This window comes from Electrona antarctica (genome assembly GCF_951216825.1).
Source record: "Electrona antarctica genome assembly, chromosome: 13".
In the NCBI taxonomy this organism is placed as follows: domain Eukaryota; kingdom Metazoa; phylum Chordata; class Actinopteri; order Myctophiformes; family Myctophidae; genus Electrona; species Electrona antarctica.
The window spans coordinates 8,571,160-8,583,659 of NC_136794.1; the positions used below are offsets into that span (position 1 = coordinate 8,571,160).

The window sequence follows — 12,500 nt, forward strand, 5'->3', positions numbered from 1 at the left end:
TCCCCGTCCCTCTCTCTCTCTCCCCGTCCCTCTCTCTCTCCCCGTCCCTCTCTCTCTCTCCCCGTCCCTCTCTCTCTCCCCGTCCCTCTCTCTCTCTCCCCGTCCCTCTCTCTCTCTCCCTCTCTATACATTTTCCCCGCTCTCTCTATTTCTGTCCGTTCAATCTCCAGCTTTCATTTGCGTCTTGCTTAATATCCTATTGTGTCCTTTCGCCCTGCATCATCCTCTGTTACCCTGCTCTGTGTGTGTGTGTGTGCACTGTATATGTACACCATGCACGTGAGAGTTTACCGCTATAAGTAACGTGCAGTGTGCTTTGTGCATGGATATCCATTTGTGTGTGTGTGTGTGTGTGTGTGTGCGTGTGTGTGTGTGTGTGTGTGTGTGTGTGCGTGTGTGTGTGTGTGTGTGTGTGTGTGTGTGTGTGTGCGTGTGTGTGTGTGTGTGTGTGTGTGCGTGTGTGTGTGTGTGTGTGTGTGTGCGTGTGTGTGTGCGTGTGTGTGTGTGTGTGTGTGTGTGTGTGTGTGTGTGTGTGTGTGTGTGTGTGTGTGTGTGTGTGTGTGTGTGTGTGTGTGTTGGCTGGCTGGGAGCTGAGGGTTGCACTAGGAGATAAACTGAGGCAGTGTTTCCTGGCAATGTTGCAGATTTATCCCTCTGCTTATGGCTACGCTTTTATTGTCCCTGCTTTATCCCCTCGTTCATTTCTCTCTCTCTCTCTCTCTCTCTCTCTCTCTCTCTCTCTCTCTCTCGTATTTGCCATAAGGGACTGGCTTCTCTTTCTCTCTCTCTCTCTCTCTCTCTCTCTCCTCTCTCTCTCTCTCTCTCTCTCTCATATTTGCCATAAGGGACTGGCTTATCTCTCTCTCTCTCTCTCTCTCTCTCTCTCTCTCTCTCCTCTCTCTCTCTCTCTCTCTCTCTCTCTCTCTCTCTCTCTCTCTCTCTCTCTCTCTCTCTCTCTCTCTCTCTCTCTCTCTCTCTCTCTCTCTCTCTCTCTCTCATATTTGCCATAAGGGACTGGCTTCTCTCTCTCTCTCTCTCTCTCTCATATTTGCCATAAGGGACTGCCCCCCCCCCCACACACACACACACACACACACGACCTGGCATGCCGTAAATCTGCCACGTTGGCCCATAAAGCTGCTCAGGGCATGACTCAACAAATATTAAGAAAGAGAAGAATAAATAAATATAGCTAAATAAAAGAGAAGCCACAGTGTGTGTGTGTGTGTGTGTGTGTGTGTGTGTGTGTGTGTGTGTGTGTGTGTGCGCGTGTGTGTGTGTGTGTGTGTGTGTGTGTGTGTAGTCTGTCGGGAGAGACAACGTCTGCACAAAATGGAGCCCGCCTGTAAAATATTTACCTCTGTGTCTCTGGGCTTTACAGACATAACTCTGATGGGAGCCTGTTAGACTGATCTCTCTCTGTCTGTCTGTCTGTCTGTCTGTCTGTCTGTCTGTCTGTCTGTCTGTCTGTCTGTCTGTCTGTCTGTCTGTCTGTCTGTCTGTCTGTCTGTCTCTTCCTTGTGCAGCTGATGTTGTAGACAATCACCCCACACGCACGCACGCGCACGCACGCACGCTCGCTCGCTCGAAGGCGCAATGTCGTGCATCCTGCTTCTTCCCTGTAGATGGCCCTATATGTGCACTGAGGTGTGAGGTCATTTTTTATCAAAAACTGCAATGTTTCCCTCTTGTCCATTTTAAACAGGCATTTTAAATGAACTCCCTAAAGCACAGCATGAAGACAAAAAGGCCACCGCTCAAGATAACACACTCTGTCTTGCTTTCATACTATGTTCACACACACACACGGACACGCAAACACGCAAGTTGACCCAACCCACTCTATTTTCCAGACCTCTCCGTCTTGTCCAATCGCTTTCACCCTGACAGATGCATTAGCCATTCAGAGAACAGCAAAGCACCATGTGGACAGCTGAACGTGCCCAGAAATCAAGCAATATGCTGTCACAGAGCACACAAACAAACACCCGCACGCACACGCCACTCACGGCACACGCACGCACACACACACACACACACTCACGGCGCGCAGGCACACGCACTCTCCAGGCCCATGGTGACCCTCCCCCTCCATCAACGAAGACACACAGCGGCGGCGACTGCATACGGATGGCTCTCCATGTGGAAAGCCAGCGTATGGAACTATAAGTCTGGCACCATATGGACTCTCCATTGTTGAGGAAGCAGCCTTGGGGATATCAGAGCGCCACCATTTGCATACATGGAAAAAAACAACAACATTGCGATTTTCTTATTTCCCCCGAAAAAAAAAGAAAAAGTGCCATCATCAATCTGTCTATACGGGGCGCCCGGAGGTGTGTTGGAACGGATCTGTACAGTCATCCATTCCCTGTCATTTTGGAAATGACATCCACGGGGCCGAGCGCAGCTGGAGGAAATCCCCCATGATGCACCTTACCTAGCTGAAGCTCCATGTTGCTAATCTTGTTTTCGGAGGGAAACAGGATCTTCGGCGGCTTGTCGGTCAAAGGCGCTGAAAGGAAGAGGAGGAGAAAACACAATTTCAGATGTGACAAGACAGACTAACAATATAACCAAGCTGTCATACGAGAGAGATATAGCCAGCCATTGTGATTGAGCCATGGGGGTAATTTTTATTTGTTCTCTCGCTGTTTGTCCTCGATCTGACTCTAGATGTTCCAGTGTGTTCTGTGTGTGCGCGTGCGTGCGCGTGTACGGGTGTGTGCGTGTGTGTGTGTGTGTGTGTGTGTGTGTGTGTGTGTGTGTGTGTGGTCACACATGGCAAAGACAGGAAGTGCTTCTTGCCTTCACTCACTTCTCAATGACAATTCACACTTTCCTCTCTGTCCTCACTCTTCCACCTTCTCTCCTCATCTCTCTCTCTCTATCTCTGTCTCTCTCTCTCTCTCTCTCTCTCTCTCTGTCTCTCTCTCTCTCTCTACAGTATATATAGTGCAATCTAGTGTCTATAGACCTTGGATCCCATTTGCCTGCCCTACTTCTAATCATAAATTAATCACTGGTTTGCCAGGAACAAGCTACCAGTTAATCTGCGTGAGTGTTTGAAGAGCTTATCATGTGTGTGTGTGTGTGTGTGTGTGTGTGTTTGCGCGCGCCCCTTAGAGAGAGAGAGAGAGAGAGAGAGAGAGCAGCTGATGCTCTAATGATGCTAATCATCCATACGGTGGATGTCAGACTGCCGTTGCAGTCGTCCCTCAGGGGAACGCAGCAACACGCAGCAGTTTTAAAAAGCATTTGTATGTTCAGCGAGGATGGCTGCATGCGCTCCACCGAGGGGGGGGGGGGGAGGGGGGGGGGGGGGCAACAGGGAAAGGGGGTCATGCATGTAACATGGTGGTTGTGTGTTGGACGCAATGTCTTGATCATGTGAAACAAATCTGCACTCAGGAAAGAGGGAGAAAAAAAGGAAACCACGAAGGCCCTTTTATTTGCGTTTTTTTTTATTACATAGAGTAATAAAAGGATAGAGACCGAACCGGAGCGTTAGAAGTTGCTCAGTGGCGTTTTGAAGCACCCGGAAGACTGCCGGAAGTACAATTATAACTCAATGGCTCGAGCGAGCGGAAGTTTAGCCTAGCCTATAGCCCCGGACCTCAAATTTGAGGTCCGGGCTTATACGCACGTGACGTCATGAACGTCCGTCCACCTCCATGAAAGTGCTGCAATTCCACATTTCACCAGTAGGTTCAATGTACAGCTTCAACGTTGGATAGTCTTACTGGGGGCATTTTAGGTTTTTTAGGTCCTTGCCTTTAAAGCTGCAACCCGGAACGTTCTTTTTTATTTTGACCTCGATCTGTATGGAGTTTAATTTAACTCAGATGGACCCGATGGGTCCATTTGGTTCCATTTGTACACTCTCTGAGTTGTGTGTTTTATTTAGACTTGGTAGACGAGGTGTGTACCGACTAATATTACCTTCAACATCACCAGAATACCCATAATCATCACGGTGAAGAGAGCCCTTGAGGCTACTGTATAAAACAATTATGAAGCGTATACAAACTTTCTAAGAGATGAGATGAGATGAGAGGTCTTTCCACAGCTTCAAGTGGCCCATAAATGCTCTTTCAGCCGATATAATGTACATAATTCACTTTTAGATTGTACGTTTGAATCATATTTCACTGACATAATCCTCCTGTTTCTACATTACTTGCTTACTAACCTTGTATAGATCAGCTAACATACTCAGTGTCAGTGGGGTAGAGTCCACAGTGTCGCATCAGTATACACAGCGAGCGGTGAGAAGAGGACATTCATGTTTTAGTCCAAATTAATTCACTTTACATTTTGTAATGTGTCTCACACAATGTTTTAGGCTTCACTTTGACGGAATATGATCCATGGATCTTATATGAGAATTTAAGCAAATAATGTTCAATGTGTTGGGATTTTGTGGAGAGAGCATGTATACTCTAAGCATGTGGCAAACACACAGCATCTACCAAGGTGATCAAAACATGGACTTCAGCAAAGTATTCTACATACAACATAATGAAAAACAGGAGAAAGTTAATACTAATCACATAAACGTCCTTAGTCCTTAGTCTGTGCATAATAAGGGGACATGGTAACAAACAATTGGCGGACATTCGGCGACAATAACTGATCTACAAGCTCACAACCAGACACCAAACAGTGGCCTTGTGGTTAGAGTGTCCGCCCTGAAACTGGGAGGCCGGGGGTTCTTTCCCCGGGTCATACCAAAGACTGTAAAAATGAGACCCAATGGAGACCCAATGCCTCTCTGCTTGTCACTCAGCATCAAGGGTTGGATTGGGGGGTCAAATCAACTAATGATTCCCGAGCGCGGCGCACGCTGCGGCTCACCGCTCCAAGAGATGGGTGAAATGCGGAGAACAAATGTCACTGCGGTAACGTGTGTGACTAATCGTACGACTTTGACTTTGACAACGAGCCACACCATGTTGTGATGATGTGATGATTGACTTTGACAACGAGCCACACCATGTTGTGATGATGTGATGATTGCACATTGCATTTCAGTGAAGAGATTCTGGGCCCTATTATGCGTGTCTTAAGTACCAGGTCTTATGACTTAACTTAAGACCTGGAGGCGTGGTCAATTCTGTTTGGCCACTCAGAATAGCCAAATGGCATTGATCACGCCTCCAGGTCTTAAGTTAAGTAATAAGATCTGGTACTTAAGACATGCATAATAGGGCCCCTAGGTGTGCTATAATGAAAAAGGGTGGTTAAGCAACCACTGCAGTGAGTTATTACTGCAAATACATTTACTGCTGATAAAGCACAACATCAAGTTATGTTTTTGCAGAATTATCAGTAAAAGCTGTATTTCAGGCTGTATTTTTCTGTCTTTGAGGCTGAAGAAAAAAACACGTCCTCACTGCAGGTCGAGTCTGACGCAACCGACTCATTTCTACATCGTTCCATTTGTTATTTTGTGTTAATCCTCCGTTGGGTCAGAGTGTTCTGAGGGAGGCATTCAAACCCTGGAACGTCCTTCTTATTGTTGCATTGTCGTTGCCATCCCCGTGACCCTGCAGAGCACTCACAACCCATTACTGTAAACACGGCTCTGTGTTAGCAAGCAAAACAAGCCATCTGATATATCAATGTATTTGTATAGAGCATTCAATATCTTCCTTCCATTTAAAATTGAGTGCTGTGGAGGTGGAAAGAGTCTATGGTTCTACTAATCGCATTAGAACTGCCCTGAGTTTAAAGGAAGCAAGCATTATATACTCCTCAGATATAAATTACATTACGGTTTGTATGCATGGACTGTGTATTGCTGCATACATAGTATATTTTAGTCAGCTTTGACAAACACATCCCTGTTTATACAGAACATGTCTAGTATTTCTTCTAATTAAAACCACCGTAGGGAAAATCAGTGCAGTGCATTCACCTGCTGTGTTCATGCATGCACCTAAACAACTGTCTGTCTGCTACACATGCGCGTGCACACACACACACACACACACACACACACACACACACACACACACACACACACTTCCTACTGTACTAAAGAAAACCTTTGAAATAAAAAGAGGCTACTCGCGGGCCTTCCAGGCATGTCTAAACAAAAAGAGGCTACTCGCTGCCCTTCCAGGCATGTCTAAATAAAAAGAGGCTACTCGCTGCCCTTCCAGGCATGTCTAAATAAAAAGAGGCTACTCGCTGCCCTTCCAGGCATGTCTAAATAAAAAGAGGCTACTCGCTGGCCTTCCAGGCATGTCTACATAAAAAGAGACGACTCGCGGGCCTTCCAGGCATGTCTAATTGCAGAGTTGAGTTGCGCCGACAGCGCATTCAGGCTAGTTCGTTAGCCCGTTGCCTTCATTAGGATGGTTCCTTAGAGTGTCCTCACTAGCCTCTTACATCTTTTCTCTTATTATAAGCATTCCCTAACAAGCTGTTTGGTGCTCTGGTTGTTAAGGTTCGTACTTTACTTTCTTTCTTTCTGTGCGTGTGTGCGCGCGAGCACGCACGCTGTGTGCGTACGCGCGTGCGTGCGGGGGGAGCTACTCGTTCAGTATCTCATAAAGTGACCAAAGTCTATAATGATTTTATTCCATTTTACCTGAAAGATGCATGGAACAACTGGGAACTATCTGAAAAGCAGAGTTGTAACCTCTCAAGTATTAACCATCAAGTTTCAAGTAAGACTCAGCAAGTCGACACGCCACAATTCACTGTGTTCAGAGGTCAAGTCTATAGTCACACGTTTCAGGTGTCGAGTCTTTGCGTTTCAACGGTAGCGTGTTTTAACTCATTTGGCACCACGGCGCCATCTGGTGGAGGGCTCTCGCCCTCAGGGCTCTTAACCTGAAAGCCCTTTTGGCCGGAAACAGGAAGGAAGTAAACATCTGCTATGTAACATGTCCCACGATTGTCATTTAATCCACCCAAAACATACTTTTTGCAGGCGAAATACTATCGTTTAGATAAATCAGACGCAAACCAAGCTTGTTTTTGGTCTATAAAGAGAATCCGAGGTATTAGCGTTCAAAATGTCTCACTCACCAGTGTTGATTTCATCGACTAATACTATGACAAAAGAATGTTCGTCGACTACCCTTTTTCACTGACGAAAACTACATGGAAATTAAATCTAAACTAAGCTATGAAGACTGTGGCTCAAGAGGTAGAGCAGGTCGTCCAATGATCCATGGGTCGGCGGTTCGAATCCCGGCTCCTCCTGTCTACATGTCGAAGTGTCCTTGGGCAAGACACTGAACCCCAAATTGCTCCTGATGTGCTGGTTGGTACCTTGCATGGCTTCCGCCGCAATCGGTGTATGAATGTGTGTGTGAATGGGTGAATGTAATGCACAATCTATGTAAAGCGCCTTGGATAAAGGCGCTATATAAATGCACCATTTACCATTTACTAAATATATTGACAATTTCGTCCAGATCCAGTATGAGTCATTTTACACTTGCGTTGCATGCTGAAAATAGATTAAACTGCTATACTGTAAGTACACACTGTGTGATCCTATAGCTAATTGCATGCCGGGCAAAGCCCTGCACGACAAACGAGATGTAGCGGAGGGGAAGGAGCGAAGACGACAATAAGCACTTTAGAGACGCTCACTTTACCGGTAATGTACTGTAGGTCGAACATAGAGAAAGAACGGATGAAGCGAGAGGAGGTGTCATGGCGGCTTCACCGTCCTGTCTGTTCTGACACTTCTATTTCTTTGTTTATTAGGTTGGAGCCGAGCTGCATTCCACATTCGGGGAGGTGTGTCCTGGCAATTACCTGGCTGGTCCCCATCTGGAAATCACCTGGCTGGCTACAAATACCTGGCTGTGACTATACACTCACATAATAGCACGTCGTCCAGCCAGTGTACACCAGTGTTGTTTTTGGCAGCAAATTTCTATTTTAATTTTACTCATAGTTACTTACTTGAATAGTTTTCACTTAGTTTTAGTCACATTTTAGTCACCTGGAATGTCTTAGTGTTAGTCTAGTTTCAGTCGAATCAGTCATAAGATTTTAGTCGACTAAATCTACAGTTGATTTAGTCGACTAAAATGTGTTTTGACGTCGTAATGGCAGATTGTACACAGCGCGACGCGTTGTGAGCTTGTAGATCGGCTATTTTCAGCATGCAACCAAGTGTAAAATGACTTATAGTGGATCTCTTGTCCACTAGTCCCTTCCTAACATTTTAGTCTAGTTTTTATTTGTTGACGAAATTGTCAGTATATTTAGTCTTAGTTTTAGTCATCATAGCTTAGTTTTCATTCAGTTTCCATTTAGTTTTCGTCAGTGGAAAAATGTAGTCGACGAACATTTTTCGTCTTAGTTTTAGTCGACGAAAACAACACTGGTGCACACATCTGTGCCTTCCGTACTTGGACTAAGCTCTATGAAAACTTGAGAACCTGTTTTCTTATCTGGCCTGCTTCTATAATTCTTGCTCTCCTCCCTCAGTGCCTGCCAGCCTGACCGCCTACACAACGCAGCTCCAACCTTTGAGGACCTTTTGCCTAAGTAGGAACGTTTTGTATTATTTCAGCTTTTGTGAAATTGTTTGGACTTTAAGTTAACCTTTTTGAATTTGTTTAAATTCTGCCTTTTTTTTGGCATTGAGAGATTTGTCTCTAGTGTTTTGAGTAAATAAATCCTCTGTATGTTTGGCATACCACGTTTCCTTTGTCTTCGTCTGCATCTGGGTTCAATGTCTGCCTCGACAGGACGGATGGGGGAAGAATAATGCTTAATCCATATTTATTTGCTCACCACACAAAAAATAGCCAATCTACAAGCTCACGATGCGGCACGATGCAACACTTTGTGAACTTGTAGATCGGCTATTTGTGGCGCGACACGGGAGCCCAAATAAGTATACATCAGGCTTAACCCATTTTGATCAGATTCTAAAAATGTCTTCTACATCCTGACAGTTTTCTGAAAAAGCTATGTTTCTATGTCAGTCGTTCTTCGATTTTTCAAAAATAGCAGACCTACAAGCTCGTAGCGCGCCACTCGGTGGCGCGCTATGAGCTTGTAGATCTGCTATTTTTCAATAGCTAAAGCATAACATAATGCTAACACCAAAAGGGGTTGCCGCCCAAAATGGGTTAAGCATTATATTAGAAAGCTGAAGTGTGAGTGAGCCAGTCTAGAAACACACTTCCCTCTCATTTTGAAACGCTGCGTTTCGCTCAGAAAATCTCATTATCTTAATTACCATTCCTTTATGGATCCTATTCCTAACCCAGGAAATAGTGGGCTGTCTCTCCGCCTCCCATTACCAACGCAGCCAGGAATAAAAAACAAAAGGTAAATGTAAACAAGCTGTACACGCGGCAAGTGGCTGAGGGGGTATCATGAGATACCCTGGTACGCACGTACGTGCACACACACACACACACACACACACACACACACACACACACACACACACACACACACACACACACACACACACACACACACACACACACACACACACACACACACACACACACACACACACACACAAAAAGGGGATATTTACCAAAGATGGGTCCCGACCAGTGGGGATTTTAGGGGGGTGCCCCGTACATGATTGACATTGACATGACTCACATGCTGATTGGCTATAGTATATGCTCCAAAATGAATAAATAAATCATGTAGTGTCTAGAAAATGTAGTTGTTTATATTCTTTAACTTAGCCATTGAGTTCTCACAGATGTGTACCCAGATGTGTACCCGTAAAAAAGAAAAAAAGAAACTGCCCCCTCCTGCTGGGAGAGCCAAAAAATCACCTATGGTCCCGACCCACTGTACCACTGGTGGTACAGTGGTACAGTGGTACAGTGGACCCACAGTGGTATATATAGACGCCGGTGTAGTCTGTGAGCAGAAAGACATAGAATCCATCTTCTGTGCGAAGATGTGCTCGGGGGGGCTCTAGCTATAGTGTGAGCTGGGCATGGCCCGGGCTAGTCTAGTGCTGCTCTTTGAGCTCAAAGGTTCCATGAGTCACCAGCCCAACAGTGACGTCTGAGTGACGTCTGAACTGATCTCAATCACTCAAACATCTCTGCAAGCTCCTGAACCACATGATGAAGTGATTATAGGATGTCGTATAGCACTGCAATGTGGTGACAGGTGGTGACACATGTTCGCCTGCCTGTGCGTGTATTCGGAAAGCGTCATGGTCACACGTGTGTATGCGTGTGTGTGCATGTTAGGGCATTCACTTCTAGTCATTTTTACTAGTTGACTAGTTGCCTAGTTTACTAGTCGACTAGTCGACTAGTTGTTTAACTACCTATTATGTAAAAAAATAAAAACCTTTGTACATTTAAAAACTACCTATTATGTAAAAAAACATTTAAAAACTGTGTACATTGGTGACTATAAATATAATCTACCTGATCTTGAGGCCTACAAAATCGGGTCAACTAGTCAACTAGTACCAACAAGGTCGACTAGTGGATTTACTAATAAGTTGCGTAATGCCCTACTGCATGTACGCGCGCGTGTGTGTGTGCACACACATGCACAACAAAATATTTGTGTTCATTTAACTCTGAGAGTAAAAAAACACTGGGAATTGGACTGTGCATGTATCTTATAGTTTGTGCATACAGTTACACACATGACCATGTACAGTATATTGTGCGTGCGCGCATGCATGTGTGTGTGTTTCTGTGCGTGTGTGTGCACGTGTGGGGAAGGGCTTCCAAAGCCTGACGCATGCCTGACACAGTCAGAGGGACAGTATGAAAATCCAAACACTGCTTCACCGTGAGTATAATGTAGTTCTAAGTGCCATTGAGAGAGATAGTGTGAGAGAAGAAGAAGAGAGTCTAAGTTAAGCTTTGTGAATGTGCACGTACAGTACAGTATACGTGCGTGTGTACAGTATATTAACGCACACAGAGCAGGACGCCATGCATGGATATATAAGCGTTGTGATCAGTCAGCCAAAATCCCATTTCTGCTTGGTTGGTGGCGGAAAAGCTCACTGGACTTTCCAGATGGATTATTCCGGGTGACTGACTGTGGGGAACCAGCAAATTAATGAATTACCAATGGAACTGGAATACTCGGATCAGTGGCCTTCTCCTGTTAGTCTGCCACTGTGTGTGTGTGTGTGTGTGTGCGTGTGTGCATGTGTGTGCGTGTGCGCGACTGTGTGTATGTGTGTGTATGGTGAGGGTGCCGTTGAGTAACGCGCCGTCAGCAAATTGGTGACAATGGTGACAATAAGAACAAATCAAAGGGAGAGAATGTATATACACTACCGTATGCAATTACATTACACTGCAACTTACAAAGTTATACAATTCGACTTTGAGAAGTGCAAAGATGGACGCAAAGACAAGGATAAGAGAAGGTGCCCAGGAAAATTAACACAAAAACAAACATATACGACGCAAACGCATGCTTGTGAGGTCGAGTAAACAAGCTTAAATAAATACATTGACACAAACCCGCATCCAACCACCCTTCTATCCACTCACACGCACGCACACACGCACTACACACACACACACACTACACACACACACACACACGCACTACACGCACACACGCACTACACACACGGCACTACGGTACTGTATGTGAAGCTGTGAGCGCAGGAATGTTCCATTCCTTTGGTCTCAGGTAATTGGCTCCCAAAGGTTTTCAGCATTTTCACCAACAAAGGAGGTACCAGCTGGGGGGAGTCCAGATGAATAGGAGTTCTGAAGAGTCGCGGCTATATAGAGGGATGAAGAGGGATGGAGACTTCAGCCAATACAAAGTCCTTGCAGGGGTCTCCCAGGAGCGCTAAGCCTCAGTGCTCACCGCTATACGCTGAGGCAGGCATGGGCTGCTATATATATTGCAGTGCCAGAGAGATCCCTGTATATTAACCCATTTAGACCTGACGTCGAAATTAAAAAAATGTCTTCTCTAAATCATGACAGTTTTCTGAAAAACCTATGTATCTGTATCAGTGGTGCTCAATATTCCATGTCAAGGACCCCCAGAATTATATGTATTTGGCCGCCGACCCCCATCTGAAAATATGTTATTCCAGGAACCCCTCAGAAGCAAAGATTTGAGTTAAAAATGCTCTGCAAGAATATTCAAAGATTTGTGCATTTTCACGATTTTTCAAAAATAGCAGACCTACGAGCTCGTAGCGCGGCACTCGGTGCCGCGCTATGAGCTTGTAGATCTGCTATTTTTCAACAGCTAAAGCATAACATAATGCTTAAAAACACCAACAGGGTCTCCCGCCCAGAACGGGTTAAAACTGACCTTACTTCTGTGCCGGTGTCACCTCCGAGATGGTTTCATTACAACCTGCAATGATGGCGCAATAATCATCCCTTTCGTTGCTCCCGTTAAAGTCACCTCAGAGCATACAGTAATGTAGACCCATTCAGTTGGAGACGAGGTATTCTCCCCCGAGAGGCAGAGAGAAGTCAGAGATTGGTGTCATGCAGTACGAGCTGCTATTAAGAGCAGCTATAATCAGC

General features: G+C 45.4%; 1 protein-coding gene across 1 annotated transcript in view; it reads right to left on the minus strand.

Annotated features, from left to right (window-relative positions):
- The window catches only part of il1rapl1a (interleukin 1 receptor accessory protein-like 1a), a gene marked incomplete at its 3' end in the record, with an annotated part of 226,254 nt that overhangs the window by 103,536 nt on the left and 110,218 nt on the right, over positions 1-12,500 (minus strand). Inside the window, exon 5 of the mRNA XM_079518730.1 lies at positions 2,441-2,515. Within this exon, the coding sequence (XP_079374856.1) occupies positions 2,441-2,515 (75 nt within the window). The remainder of the gene's footprint in view (positions 1-2,440; positions 2,516-12,500) is intronic.